This window comes from Lissotriton vulgaris, chromosome 5 (genome assembly GCF_964263255.1).
Source record: "Lissotriton vulgaris chromosome 5, aLisVul1.2, whole genome shotgun sequence".
NCBI classification, from domain to species: domain Eukaryota; kingdom Metazoa; phylum Chordata; class Amphibia; order Caudata; family Salamandridae; genus Lissotriton; species Lissotriton vulgaris.
In genome coordinates, this window is record NC_141693.1 from 2,011,035,579 (window position 1) to 2,011,051,793 (window position 16,215).

The following is a 16,215-nucleotide window of genomic DNA, read 5'->3' on the forward strand; positions in this document are numbered from 1 at the left end:
TCAATAGACAGCCCTCAACAGACAGCCCTCAATAGACAGCACTCAATAGACACCCCTCAACAGACAGCCCTCACTAGGCACCCCTCAATAGACAACCCTCAATGGACAGGCCTCAATAGACAACCCCCAATAGACACCCCTCAATAGACAGCCCTCAATAGACAGCCCTCAACCATAGGGGGTGGAGGTATACCTCTCCCATCTGATCAGGGATGGTAGGGGTCTCATGTAAACAGTGCACAGAAGAGGACCAGTGCTGAACCCTGAGGTACCCCACATGTGATGCACAGGGAGGCAGAAATGAAGGAGACACATTTAATGTGCACCAACCTCCCTTCTAAAAGTTAGGCAAACCTTGCCGATCATATAACAACCCATCGTTTACCATGCTGCAAACCTACCTGGGCGAGCTGCATATAAAGTCATGTTATTGCGCTTAATATTATAAATGTCAGCACAGAAGGGTGACTGAAGGGGTGAGACTTACCTCCCGTTCTTTGTCCACTCCACCTGTGGCGTGGGGACCCCGCTGCTCCGGCACCGCAGCTCCACTTCAGAGCCTGCCAAGGCGGACACGTCCTGAGAGGGACCCGACCCAGAGACCGCCGGTGGCACTGTGGAGAAACCAGCAGACAGGTGGGTAAAGAGTCCACCAAGAGCAGCAAAGGAGTGAAGAGTGTCTTTCAAAACCAGCGAGAGCAGGGGCGGAGCCTCCGGTGGAGCGGAGGAGTGTCGCCCCACTTAAATTATCCCCATAGATAAAAAATAAAGCTTTAATATATAACAATTTTATTTGTCTTCCTCCCACCCTGAACCAAGAGTCAGAATGGGGCGGGCCGCTGTTGAATGACAGCAGCAGGGAGGAGAGTGGGCTGTTTGTGCACTTTTCAAAGTGCGCATGTCCCGTTGGCCGGCTGTCTTGTGACGGCCAGTCAGACATGCGCACTTTGAAACCTCTAACCCAGCTGCCTTAAGACATCTGGGTTACAGTAAGGGCAGGCCTACAGGGCGCGGTGGAGCACTGGGTGAGGTTCCTCCCTCCAATCAGGGTGCTACTCTCACAGCATGAGAGCAGCACCAGGATTGGTGCCCATACATCAGCATCCAGTTCATCGGAAGAGGTCCAAAGCGGAGGACGTCAGTTCAGGTAGGTTTTACTCTTTCATATTTACGAGTGCGCGCTCACCCCACTGCCCCCAGCAGATACCAGCTGCCACTGCTGAGAGCCAGGTGAGGTGGTGGAAGGAACAGGAAAAACTGCTCCATCTTCAAAGTGAGCTTGAGGGTAAATATCAGAGTTCAAAACCCAGCCATGGCCAGAGAAGGTTCTACAGTGCGTGAGTCCCCCAAACCGAACCGTATCATGAGAAAGAGAAGGGTCTACAAACACAACGGGGCCAATACCCAGCCATGGCCAGATGATGGCCTCCAATCAGAGAAGGTCCTACAAACACAGCGGGCCAATACCCAACCATGGCTAGATGCTGGCCTCCAATCAGAGAAGGGCCTACAAACACAGCGGGCCAGTACCAAGACATGGCCAGATGACGGCCTCCAATCAGAGAAGGTCCAACAAACACAGCGGGCCAATACCCAGCCAAGGCCAGATAATGGCCTCCAATCAGAGAAGGTTTTACAAACACGGTGGGCCCAATACCCCACGGCCAAATGATGGCCTCCAATCAGAGAAGGTGTTACAAACACAGCGGGCCAATACCCAGCCCTGGTCAGATGACGGACTCCAATCAGAGAAGGTCAAACAAACACAGCGGGCCAATACCCAGCCAAGGCCAGATAATGGCCTTCAATCAGAGAAGGTTTTACAAACACGGTGGGCCCAATACCCATTCCTGGCCTGATGATGACCTCCAATCAGAGAAGGTGTTACAAACACAGCGGGGCAATACCCTGCCAAGGCCAGTTGATGGCCGCCAATCAGAGAAGGTGTTACAAACACAGGGTGCCCAATACCCAGCCAAGGCCAGATGATGGCCTCCAATCAGAGAAGGTGTTACAAACACAGCTGGCCCAATACCCATTCATGGCCAGATGATGGCCTCCAATCAGAGAAGGTCCTACAAACACAGCGGGCCCAATACCCAGCACTGGCCAGATGATGGCCTCCAATCAGAGAAGGTCCTACAAACACAGCAGGCCTAATACCCAGCCCTGGCCACATGATGGCCTCCAATCAGAGAAGGTGTTACAAACACAGTGGGCCCAATACACATTCATGGCCAGATGATGGCCTCCAATCAGAGAAGGTGTTACAAACACAGCGGGCCCAATACCCAGCCCCGGCCAGATGATGGCCTCCAATCAGAGAAGGTCCTACAAATACAGCGGGCCCAATACCCAGCCCTGGCAGATGATGGCCTCCAATCAGAGAAGGTCCTACAAACACAGCGGGCCCAATACCCAGCCCTGGCCACATGATGGCCTCCAATCAGAGAAGGTGTTACAAACACAGTGGGCCCAATACACATTCATGGCCAGATGATGGCCTCCAATCAGAGAAGGTGTTACAAACACAGCGGGCCCAATACCCAGCCCCGGCCAGATGATGGCCTCCAATCAGAGAAGGTCCTACAAATACAGCGGGCCCAATACCCAGCCCTGGCAGATGATGGCCTCCAATCAGAGAAGGTGTTACAAACACAGTGGGCCCAATACACATTCATGGCCAGATGATGGCCTCCAATCAGAGAAGGTGTTACAAACACAGCGGGCCCAATACCCAGCCCCGGCCAGATGATGGCCTCCAATCAGAGAAGGTCCTACAAACACAGCGGGCCCAATACCCAGCCCCGGCCAGATGATGGCCTCCAATCAGAGAAGGTCCTACAAATACAGCGGGCCCAATACCCAGCCCCGGCCAGATGATGGCCTCCAATCAGAGAAGGTCCTACAAATACAGCGGGCCCAATACCCAGCCCTGGCAGATGATGGCCTCCAATCAGAGAAGGTCCTACAAACACAGCGGGCCCAATACCCAGCCATGTACCTTCCCAAGTGCATATCTAGAGCCAGCAGAATGCACTACCACTGTACTTTCCTGAGTGTCTACCTAGAACCATCAGAATGTACTGTCTCTACACCTTTCTGAGTGTATACTTAGAACCAGCAGAATACATGGTCTCTGCTCCTTCCTGACTGCATATCTAGAACCAGCAGAACATACTATTTGCCTACCCTGCTTGCGAAGCACCTTCAGTACATACCTAGGACCAAAAGGATGCACCGCCTCTGCTCCTCCTTAAGGTCTACGATCAAAAGCATGTTACTTTGAGAGTGCAAGTTTGCCCAAGCACTTCGAAGCTTAAAATCGTTCTCACAGCTAAATCTGAAATGTAAAAGGGTTCAAATAAATATGTTTTTAGGGCTTTCCTAAAAGAAAATAAACTAGAGTTCCTTACTGCAGCTGCAGCGATGGAGAGCGTGCTGTCTCCAAATTTACTGAGACGTGAAATGTGGATAGTAAGGTAGACACCGCGAGCTGACCACTTGTGCTAGGGTGGAGAATAGAAAAGACTTTGCTAAGTATTCTGGAGTGCAATGAAAAACTGTGATCAACAACAATCTTGGCCTGAAACAGAAGCCTACTTTCCAAGGGCAGCCAGTGGAGCCGGCGCAGGACAAGTGATATGTGTGCCTTATAGAGTCGTGGCCAATCAACGGAGCGGCCGCATTGTGGACCAGCTGAAGTCGATGCAGAAGAGTACGGAGGAGTAAAATAAATGACACTCCTGTAATGAAGCCGTGAGTGCATCACAGCATTCTATATTGAAACTTGATGAGCTGAATCAATGTCTGGTAAAAGGGAATTTACCCCTTTATTAATCCAGCTGGGAGTTCTCGCCTTTGGTCCAGAGGGAGGGGTAGCGAACATTTGCTTACAATCTGATGAAAAAGAAGAAACTACTCCAGAACTTGACCAGCAATTCCTATCTCAGCTAGCCTCGCCACCATGATCGCATGATCCACAGTGTTGAAGGCTGCCGAAAGATCCAATAATATTAGAGTGCTCACTCCACAACAATCAGATGGAGATGGTCGATAGCTGCGAACAAAGCACATTCAATTCTTCTAACTGATCAAAAGCAGCTTGAAAAGCATTTCAGATACAACTCACTTCCATACATTTTGACAGTTGTATGTAAATAATTTTTAAAGCACTTCGCCAAGAAGTGGAAGTAGAGAGATGGTACGATAGTTACTGGGTATTTTAGGAGCCAATTTGGCTTTTCAGAACAGGTTTGTCTAAAGCTGTATTTCACACATTAGGCACTATTCCTGATTCTAATGAATTATTGAACAGATGGAGAAATGCATTTGAACGAAGTAATACCAGCCTTTTCATCCAACTTGCTGGACACATGTCGTCAGCGGAGTCTGAGGTCCAGAGTGTTTTTATTATACCAAGAAAGGATTTACCTGAAATAATCAAAATGTTCTCAGACTCACAAGTGTGAGTCACATTTTGCTGTATTTGAGCAATACGTAGCCAAGAATGTCTCCTTAATGTGGTGCCTGTGCACATCTGCCTGCTGGCCGTGTCTGCTGCATCGAGTGCTGACTTTAGGCATGCATTTGCAATATTTTTGCCCTCCTGGACAATTGATTTTACTCTTTTCCTGTCCTCTTCTGGGAGCTTGTTGATGAATTCCTCAATGTCGTCCCATTACTGGTGACCATATCTGTTTAACAGGGCTTTTGAATTTTCAATGCACCATTGTGTCGCTGCCTCTTTCTCTATTTTTCTGCCTACCATGTCCTTCCTCTTGCTCTCTTTTTCTGGAGGTGGACCAGTGTTGGAAAGGGAGTTGGCTCTCTTCCTTGCTGTGGTAACAATAATAGACTCTGGCACAGTATTTCCATGTATATACTTAGGGTCTTTTGAGGAGGGTTTGTACTTCTTCTAGACCCTTGATGTAACTCCTTTGGCTGAGGTTGGCTCCTTGTAGGCTTCTTTGCCTTGGTCCAGGATGCTCGGCAGCATGTAAGGTACTGTGTGCCCTTGTTGGCAGGGGCTAAAGTCGCTAAGAGGAAGCATGTTTCCTCCTTTTCCTCTTTAAGGATGACCCTGAAAGCGTCAGCAGCCCTCTTCACGAGGCTGTTATAGAAGGCAATGTCATGTGGAGGTGATGTGGTTCGGGGGTTTGAGGCGATTTGAGGATTTCGTCTTCCTCTTCAGCGTCCTCTGTGCCTTCAGCATCGACATTCTCTGTTTCCGTGGTGGGAACCACGGGGATACGGAATCCCTTGAGCGCTTCACAGAACTCCTTCTTCTTTTGGGCGAGTGCCGCCATTTCTGCTTCACTGTATTTTTTCTTTCTTTCGACCTTGAGGGCTCTCTCAGCATCAAAGACCAGAGATTTTCTCTTCTTTGAAGTGGTAGAGTCTGATTTCGAGATCGACGTCGTCCCCTTCGTGGGTTCGTGCTCGATCCTCGGTTTCGATGCCTCATGCGATCTACCCTCGTCGGAGTCCTGCGGGAAGGTTCTGTGGGGTTCTTTGGATCACGGCGGACCTTCGATCGCCTTTTCCTTCTGCGTCAGGGCTGCCTTAGACTGTGTCTTTTTCTCGTGGCCCTTCGGTTCCGACGGTTGTGAGTGTCTTACAATGTCCGTCGTTTTCTCAGAGACTTTCACCATTTTTTCTTTGTGCTATTTTTCTTGAGAGTTCAACATCTGATCCTTTGTGCGTCGACCGCTGGGGCCCTTTGATCCTTTTCTTCGCTGGAGAGACTTAAGTCCTTCAATGAAGGTTTCTTGTGTCCTTGGGACATTGTTGCGTAGTGTCCTTGGACATTGTTGCGTTGGACATTGTTGGTCCTTGGGACATTGTTGCGTAGAAGACTCTCTGGGCTTTGCTTTTGGCGTGCCCAGAGAGTCTTCGACAGGGACACCGCACAGGCCTTGCAATCCTTGTCCTTATGATCCTTGGGTAGACAGAGGTTGCATACGTTGTGTGGATGGCGTTGGTCGAATTTGTGGTGGCAATTGGAGCAGAATTTGAATGGGGTATTTTCCATTTTCCCTACCTCGCCATTTGTCAGTATGCGCATTGTGAAGGTGTTCAGTAACGAAGACATCGTCTCGGAGGCCTGATGTGTTCTCTGGTTGCGTAGTTGATGTCCGATATAACTTTTTTGTTTAAATGTTAAGTTTTTTAGAGGATTTTCAGAAATTCTTTGGAGCTTACCCTCTTGCCTCCAGACACATCGGCGGAAAAAAGAATCTGAAGATGGCTACTACGCACAACAACATCCGGTGTGCCGTCTGACGTCACGCAAGGGAAGGACCAGGCACCAATTGGTGGTCAAAGACGCCCAAAACATGAAAAAAAGAAAGAAAAAAAAAATATTCCGGAACCAACCACTAGATGGTGGAATGATGCACAGCACGTGAATCCAGAACAGGATTCACAATGCAAAACCAGCAGAATGTAGCGCCTCTGCTCCTCCCAAGTACATACCTAGAATCAGCAGAAAGTAGCGCCTCTGCGCCTCCCAAGTTGGGAACCTAGAGCCAGCAGAAGGTAGTGCCTCTGCGCCTCCCAAGTAAATACCTAGAACCAGCAGAACGTAGCGCCTCTGCACCTCCCAAGTAAATACCTAGAATCAGTAGAATGTTGCGCCTCTGCGCCTCCCCAAGTACATACCTAGAACCAGCAGAACATGGCATCTCTGCGCCTCCCAAAGTACATACCTAGAACCAACAAAACGTAGTGCCTCTGCGCCTCCCCAAGTACATGCCTAGAAACAGAAGAACGTAGTGCCTCTGTGCCTCCCAAAGTACATACCTAGAACCAGCAGAATGTAGCGCCTCTGCACCTCCCAAGTACATACCCAGAACCAGCAGAATGTAGCGCCTCTGCGCCTCCCAAGTACATACCTAGAACCAGCAGAATTTAGCGCCTCTGTGCCTCCCAAGTACATACCTAGAACCAGCAGAATGTAGCACCTCTGAGCCTCCCAAGTAAATACCTAGAACCAGCAGAACGTAGCGCCTCTGCGCCTCCCAAGTAAATACCTAGAATCAGTAGAATGTTGCGCCTCTGCGCCTCCCCAAGTACATACCTAGAACCAGCAGAACATGGCATCTCTGCGCCTCACAAAGTACATACCTAGAACCAACAAAACGTAGTGCCTCTACGCCTCCCCAAGTACATGCCTAGAAACAGAAGAACGTAGCGCCTCTGTGCCTCCCAAAGTACATACCTAGAACCAGCAGAATGTAGCGCCTCTGCACCTCCCAAGTACATACCCAGAACCAGCAGAATGTAGCGCCTCTGCTCCTCCCAAGTACATACCTAGAACCAGCAGAATTTAGCGCCTCTGTGCCTCCCAAGTACATACCTAGAACCAGCAGAATGTAGCGCCTCTGAGCCTCCCAAAGTACATACCTAGAACCAGCAGAAAGTAGCGCCTCTGCGCCTCCCCTGCCTTGTTGGTGGCCCGGCAGCTGTAGGAGCCCGCATCTTCCTTCCGCACTCTGTGGAACACCAGAGGGTGGCTCCCATTGAGAGAAGGGCTCACGCCAGAATCCCCAACCTGGAGGGAGAACAAGAGCTTAGGGGGGAAAAGAAAGCACTAGTAACCAAACTACCCTTGCGTTCCTCGAACTGTTCTAGGTGCTCACCTGCTCCCTCAGGGACTATCTTATCAGAGACCACACAAGACATTGTTTTATTCTAATAACTGTGTGTGGGTCAGCTGAACTTCTGCTGTGTATAATGTATTATATAAAATGTATCCCTCAGTCACTCATGTAAATCTTTGCACCATAAGACTTCTTTGCATTCACACTGTTGCAACTGGAGGATAACAAGGCATGAGTTTAGAAAGAGGCTGCAGCCTCACCCTGCTCAGGGGGTTGGTATCCCAGACCACCGGAGTCGAGGTTGGTATGTTTTCCTACACTTACCAGCTGTCCGTTTTTGTACCAAGAAACCGCCGGAGGGGGTATGCCTGTGACTTCACAACCCAGGGTCAATGGCTGGTTGGCCATCACAGAGACGTTCATCGGTTGGCCATCCTGTCGGATCTCAGGTGGAGCTAGGAGGAAACAAACATGTGAAGAACACATCTTTAATATATTTGGTAACAGCTGCTGAACACCACGCGCACCACAAATTATATAATGTTAACATGTAGGTTTCATGTTTTTGGACAATGTCCAGATCAGCAGTTGTCAGGATCCTGTTTATTTATTTATTTATGTTTGAGATTTATAAAGCGCTCAAATACCCGAGGGTGTCTCGGCGCTGCGGACAACGGCATATGCCTGTTGTTACAGCTGTGTCAGGTAACTTCCTAACAGAGCCTCTTCTGGAGTCAGGGGAATGGCTGGAGATAGAGTATGACCCCTGGCTACCTGCCGTCTGACCGGAGACCGAGTATGACACCTGGTGACCTGTCATCTGACCGGATACAGAGTTTGACCCCTGGCGACCTGTCGTCTGACCGGAGACCGAGTATGATCCCTGGTGACCTGTCATCTGACCGGATACAGAGAATGACCCGTGGTGACCTGTCGTCCGACCAGACACAGAGTATGACCCCTGGCGTTCTGTTGTCTGACCGGATGCAGAGTATGACCCCTGGTGACCTGTCGTGTGACCGGATACAGAATATGACCCCTGGCGACCTGTCGTCTGATCAGATACAGAGTATGACCCCTGGCGGTCTGTCATCTGACCGGATACAGAGTATGACCCCTGGCGACCTGTCATCCGACCAGACACAGAGTATGACCCCTGGCGACCTGTCGTCTGACCGGATACTGAGTATGACCCCTGCCTACCTGTTGTCTGACCGGAGACAGAGTATGACCCCTGGCGACCTGTCGTCTGACCGGATACAGAGTATGACCCCTGGCGACCTGTTGTCTGACCGGATACAGAGTATGACCCCTGGCGACCTGTCGTCTGACCGGATACAGAGTATGACCCCTGGCGACCTGTCGTCCGACCAGACACAGAGTATGACCCCTGGCGACCTGTCGTCTGACCGGAGACAGAGTATGACCACTGGCTACTTGTCTCACCCATCAACAAACCTTCGAAGATGGAAATTCAAGTTCAAGAACACTCCATACTTATTTTAAGCAAACATATGCTGAATTTCACCTGAAAAATTGAGTCTGATGCCAAAAAAAGGGTTTTAAGGCCTAAGGCAAGAGGCCCCAAAATTCCTGTAGGGCAGCATCAATGAACAGTATCGACTAAAATTAAAGAGCAACAGTCAATCAATCAATCAATCAATCAGGGATTTGTAAATCACGGCAAATCGCCAGTTAGGGTCTCAAGGAGCTGGAGCTGCTTCATGGTGATCTGTTCATTCGGCAAACATAAGGAGATGATGGACGGAGTGCTGAAACTTTGCAGACACTCACCCCAGTCACAGATCTGGGTTTAATCCATCCTCATTCTTTAGCTAACTTCCCCACCTCAGTTCAGACCCAGCCATATGCAAATCAGTCTGACCTTGTGCCCCATGAGAACAGTCCAGCCAGAACTGCCAAGCCAGGTCTTCCCTGGACCAGAAACAAGCATCCTGAAACCAGTTTCGTGATAACAGCCCTCATCTGCCAGGCTAGTTTGAATCCAGTGGCAAAGTGAGCCTGGGACCCACGTCTGGGCATACCCTGCCAACATAGGGCAAACAAAGGAAGCACAAGCAGATGATGGACGGAGAGCTGAAACTTTGCAGACACTCACCCCAGTCACAGATCTAGGTGTAATCAATGATTGTTCTTTAGCTCACTCCACCACCCCGGTTCGGACATGGCCATATGCAAATCAGTCTGACCCTGTGCCTCATGGGAACAGTCCAGCATGAACTTTCAAGCCATGTCTTCCCTGGACCGGAAACAAACATCCTGGGACCGGTACAGCCAGGTATTGAGGCCTTCCTGAATTCTCTGAGTGATGAGGAGGTCCTGAGGTGCATGAGTGAGTCCCTGTCATTCTAAGGCTGATATATTGGCACCACTATAATGATGGCACGACGCATGGTGGAAGGGCACATTGATATGCCAATAAAACACAGAAGAGGGACATTCTAGGTTACCCCAGACAAGGAAGGGCCTGGGCACAGCCACCACTGGATGGGCAAGAGACACCAGCAGACCCCCCACAAGGAGAGTAGAAGTTGCATCTTTCAACCTTGAATCAGACTAAACAAAATGGATTTCAATAGCTTTGCGATACGGGAAGTTCTAAAAGTCAGGCACACTTGGCCAATCCTAGGAAACCACAGCTTCATTCCGCCCCTGTCCTAACCCTCCAAAGCAGCATTCTGGGACATTCACCATGGCAACTTCAAGTTGTCTCTGGTAAGAGCTTACTTGAGTACCATCCCTAGCTGACACAGCTGCCTGATCCCTTCCCACAACAAGCATTTGCAATGGAAAAGGTCTTGCATTTGCGAGAGTTCGAACTATTGGCGTTGTGATTGACAATGTATTTTATTCATGTGTTGGTTTTCAAAACAGATAAATAAAAGGCATTGTCATTTACAATGCCAATAGCTTAAACTCTCGCAAATGCGAGACCTATTGCATTGCAAATGCTTGTTTGTAAAGGCGCCTCATGCCGCACTTTTACTTTAAAGGCGGTTGCGCCCCTTTCTTCAGAGAAGCTGCGTCTAAAGAAAGATGCGAAGCCGCCATTAAAGTGAAAGCACAGTATGGGACGCTTTTACGAACAAAGCATTTGTTTGTCAAGTTGATGTGGAACAGAGCCATGAGTACCAACAAGAACGTCACAAGTCCTCGGCATTACCTTAGCTGGGGTTAAAGTTGATGTTGGGTGGCTGACTGTAAGTCCCTGGCTTTCAGTCATGCAATGAGCTGACGTAATCATGAAAAGGAAGTCAGTCTTCAAAGTCAGGAGATACAGAAAGCAACTATGGATCGGCTCAAAGGATGTATGTATGAGAAATGTCAAGACCAAGATCTTGATGGAATCAATACGGCTTGGGGGAACTAGTTTGAAACCTTAAACCCGTTAGCCGCGGCCGTTATTTCGCGGCAGTGCGGCGGCTTTGAAGAGTGGGCGGGGCCTCGTTGGCCGTTGGACGATCGCAGCACCAGCGAGGTAGTGCTCGCGACGGCCAACGGCCGACGGCAGCAGGGAAGGGGTTAATAAATCGCATCACAACAGGTGATTTAAACAAGGACATTTGGTCCAGTCAAAGTAGAAAGAGGAAAAGGCTGACAATCTTTAAAAGTGCCCACAGCAAGGCCTTGCTGCGCCAAAGATAAACAAGCATTTGCAATGCAATAGGTCTCGCATTATTTAAGTTTGAGCTATTAGCATTGTAAATGGCAATTGTTTTTTGCTTTATGCTATAGTTTTTTTTTTACATAAAAAGCTTCATATAAAATATGTTTTATTAAAGTTATTTATGCAGTATCTAAATTTTGTTTGCATAAAACAGTATAATAATATCTTAGTAAAAAAGTCAAATATTTTAATGGAAACTCACCAAATGTTCATTTATGTGTTGGTTTTGAAAATAGCTAAATTAATAGCTTTGTCATTTACAATGCCAATAGTTATAACTTTCGCAAATGTGACACCTATAGCATTTGTAATGCAACATTTGTATTTACGTGACTTAGATGTATTGATATTACAAATAACAATGGCTTTTAATTTTTTTTAATACTTAATAAAAGTGATTGTAATTTATAATGGCAATAGCTTAAACTTTTGTAAATAACTTTTGTGAAGATTATGTTCAGTGTATTTTATTGTAACAAAATCCAAGAACAGAAGTGAAATATTAACATCTTTTTGTGACATTTGTAATAAAGCTTGAAACATTGAGAGAACATATTTGTGCTGTGGTGGTGCTGAGTGATGCTGTGGTGGTGCTGAATGGGGCTGTGGTGATGCTGAGTGATGCAGTGGTGGTGCTGAGTGGTGCTCTGGTGGTGCTGTGGTGGTGCTGAGTGATGTTGTGGTGGTGCTGAGTGGTGCTGTGGTGGTTCTGAGTGATGCTGTGGTGGTTCTGACTGATAATGTGGTGGTGCTGAGTGACTGTACTCACTGTCACTCTGCACTCACTGTCACTCTGCACTCACTGTCACTCTGCACTCACTGTCACTCTGCACTCACTGTCACTCTGCACTCACTCTGCACTCACTGTCACTCTGCACTCACTGTCACTCTGCACTCACTCTGCACTCACTCTGCACTCACTGTCACTCTGCACTCACTGTCACTCTGCACTCACTGTCACTCTGCTCACTGTCACTCTGCTCACTGTCACTCTGCAATCACTGTCACTCTGCACTCACTGTCACTCTGCACTCACTGTCACTCTGCACTCACTGTCACTCTGCACGCACTCTGCACTCACTGTCACTCTGCACTCACTGTCACTCTGCACTCACTGTCACTCTGCACTCACTGTCACTCTGCACGCACTCTGCACTCACTGTCACTCTGCACTCACTGTCACTCTGCACTCACTGTCACTCCGCACTCACTGTCACTTCGCACTCACTGTCACTCCGCACTCACTGTCACTCCGCACTCACTGTCACTCCGCACTCACTGTCACTCCGCACTCACTGTCACTCCGCACTCACTGTCACTCCGCACTCACTGTCACTCCGCACTCACTGTCACTCTGCACTCACTGTCACTCTGCACTCACTCTGCACTCACTGTTTCTGCACGCACTCTGCACTCACTGTCACTCTGCACTCACTGTCACTCTGCACGCACTCTGCATTCACTGTCACTCTGCACTCACTGTCACTCTGCACTCACTGTCACTCTGCACTCACTGTCACTCTGCACTCACTGTCACTCTGCACTCACTCTGCACTCACTGTTTCTGCACGCACTCTGCACTCACTGTCACTCTGCACTCACTGTCACTCTGCACTCACTCTGCACTCACTGTCACTCTGCACTCACTGTCACTCTGCACTCACTGTCACTCTGCACTCACTGTCACTCTGCACTCACTGTCACTCTGCATGCACTCTGCACTCACTGTCACTCTGCACTCACTGTCACTCTGCATGCACTCTGCACTCACTGTCACTCTGCACTCACTGTCACTCTGCATGCACTCTGCACTCACTGTCACTCTGCACTCACTGTCACTCTGCACTCACTCTGCACTCACTGTCACTCTGCACTCACTGTCACTCTGCACTCACTGTCACTCTGCACTCACTGTCACTCTGCATGCACTCTGCACTCACTGTCACTCTGCACTCACTGTCACTCTGCACTCACTGTCACTCTGCACTCACTGTCACTCCGCACTCACTGTCACTTCGCACTCACTGTCACTCCGCACTCACTGTCACTCTGCACTCACTGTCACTCTGCACTCACTGTCACTCCGCACTCACTGTCACTCCGCACTCACTGTCACTCTGCACTCACTGTCACTCCGCACTCACTGTCACTCCGCACTCACTGTCACTCTGCACTCACTGTCACTCTGCACTCACTCTGCACTCACTGTTTCTGCACGCACTCTGCACTCACTGTCACTCCGCACTCACTGTCACTCTGCACTCACTGTCACTCTGCACTCACTGTCACTCTGCACGCACTCTGCACTCACTGTCACTCTGCACTCACTGTCACTCTGCACTCACTGTCACTCTGCACTCACTGTTTCTGCACGCACTCTGCACTCACTGTCACTCCGCACTCACTGTCACTCTGCACTCACTGTCACTCTGCACTCACTGTCACTCTGCACGCACTCTGCACTCACTGTCACTCTGCACTCACTGTCACTCTGCACTCACTGTCACTCTGCAGTCACTGTCACTCTGCACTCACTGTCACTCTGCACTCACTGTCACTCTGCACGCACTCTGCACTCACTGTCACTCTGCACTCACTGTCACTCTGCACTCACTGTCACTCTGCACTCACTGTCACTCTGCACTCACTGTCACTCTGCACTCACTGTCACTCTGCACGCACTCTGCACTCACTGTCACTCTGCACTCACTGTCACTCTGCACTCACTGTCACTCCGCACTCACTGTCACTCCGCACTCACTGTCACTCCGCACTCACTGTCACTCCGCACTCACTGTCACTCCGCACTCACTGTCACTCCGCACTCACTGTCACTCTGCACTCACTGTCACTCTGCACTCACTCTGCACTCACTGTTTCTGCACGCACTCTGCACTCACTGTCACTCTGCACTCACTGTCACTCTGCACGCACTCTGCACTCACTGTCACTCTGCACTCACTGTCACTCTGCACTCACTGTCACTCTGCACTCACTGTCACTCTGCACTCACTCTGCACTCACTGTTTCTGCACGCACTCTGCACTCACTGTCACTCCGCACTCACTGTCACTCTGCACTCACTGTCACTCTGCACGCACTCTGCACTCACTGTCACTCTGCACTCACTGTCACTCTGCACTCACTGTCACTCTGCACTCTTTGTCACTCTGCACTCACTGTCACTCTGCATGCACTCTGCACTCACTGTCACTCTGCACTCACTGTCACTCTGCACTCACTCTGCACTCACTGTCACTCTGCACTCACTGTCACTCTGCACTCACTGTCACTCTGCACTCACTGTCACTCTGCACTCACTGTCACTCTGCATGCACTCTGCACTCACTGTCACTCTGCACTCACTGTCACTCTGCATGCACTCTGCACTCACTGTCACTCTGCACTCACTGTCACTCTGCATGCACTCTGCACTCACTGTCACTCTGCACTCACTGTCACTCTGCACTCACTCTGCACTCACTGTCACTCTGCACTCACTGTCACTCTGCACTCACTGTCACTCTGCACTCACTGTCACTCTGCACTCACTGTCACTCTGCACTCACTGTCACTCTGCACGCACTCTGCACTCACTGTCACTCTGCACTCACTGTCACTCTGCACTCACTGCCACTCCGCACTCACTGTCACTTCGCACTCACTGTCACTCCGCACTCACTGTCACTCTGCACTCACTGTCACTCCGCACTCACTGTCACTCCGCACTCACTGTCACTCCGCACTCACTGTCACTCTGCACTCACTGTCACTCCGCACTCACTGTCACTCCGCACTCACTGTCACTCTGCACTCACTGTCACTCTGCACTCACTCTGCACTCACTGTTTCTGCACGCACTCTGCACTCACTGTCACTCCGCACTCACTGTCACTCTGCACTCACTGTCACTCTGCACTCACTGTCACTCTGCACGCACTCTGCACTCACTGTCACTCTGCACTCACTGTCACTCTGCACTCACTGTCACTCTGCACTCACTGTCACTCTGCACTCACTGTTTCTGCACGCACTCTGCACTCACTGTCACTCCGCACTCACTGTCACTCTGCACTCACTGTCACTCTGCACTCACTGTCACTCTGCACGCACTCTGCACTCACTGTCACTCTGCACTCACTGTCACTCTGCACTCACTGTCACTCTGCACTCACTGTCACTCTGCACTCACTGTCACTCTGCACTCACTCTGCACTCACTGTTTCTGCACGCACTCTGCACTCACTGTCACTCCGCACTCACTGTCACTCTGCACTCACTGTCACTCTGCACTCACTCTGCACTCACTGTTTCTGCACGCACTCTGCACTCACTGTCACTCCGCACTCACTGTCACTCTGCACTCACTGTCACTCTGCACTCACTGTCACTCTGCACGCACACTAAAAATAATGCAGGTGATACAGGTGCAAAACGGAGGTTGGGCAGAAGATCGGCATGTCATTTAATTAATAATTGATGATAATCAAATGCCATGCCGATCTTCTGCCCAACCTCCGTTTTACACCTGTATCACCTGCGTTAGTTTTAGTGTAAGAAGGTGGGTCCACGGAGCTCGTTAAAGAAATCAGACATAAAAAGACAAGGCAAAGCCTTCTCTCTGGCTGCTTTAACAAGCTCCGTGGAGCCCGCTTTTTTACAGTCTGGCTTCTTGGCTTGTGTATCACTGCCGTACTCCTGTTCTCCTGTTCTACTGAACAGGAATCCCTCCCATGCCAGTTCCTTACCTTACTTGCGAAGAGGATCCCACGGTGGGCAGCAATAACGTGCCTCAAACGGTCAGTGGCGAGCTGCATATGCCAGTAATGGCGACTACTACGCCTGTGAAAGCACGACTCGTACGTACGTGCGCTCTTGGGCCAAATAATTTTCCCGGATTATGCAGGCAGCAAGTTTTTTGCG

The 16,215-nt window shown here is 49.7% G+C and overlaps 1 protein-coding gene across 1 annotated transcript in view; it reads right to left on the reverse strand.

Moving 5' to 3' along the window:
- The window catches only part of HMCN2 (hemicentin 2), a 563,480-nt gene that overhangs the window by 272,664 nt on the left and 274,601 nt on the right, over window positions 1–16,215 (reverse strand). Inside the window, exons 27-29 of the mRNA XM_086924818.1 lie at window positions 7,929–8,059; window positions 7,408–7,555; window positions 488–614 (exon numbers count right to left, since the gene is read on the reverse strand). Coding sequence (XP_086780944.1) covers window positions 488–614; window positions 7,408–7,555; window positions 7,929–8,059 — 406 coding nt within the window. The remainder of the gene's footprint in view (window positions 1–487; window positions 615–7,407; window positions 7,556–7,928; window positions 8,060–16,215) is intronic.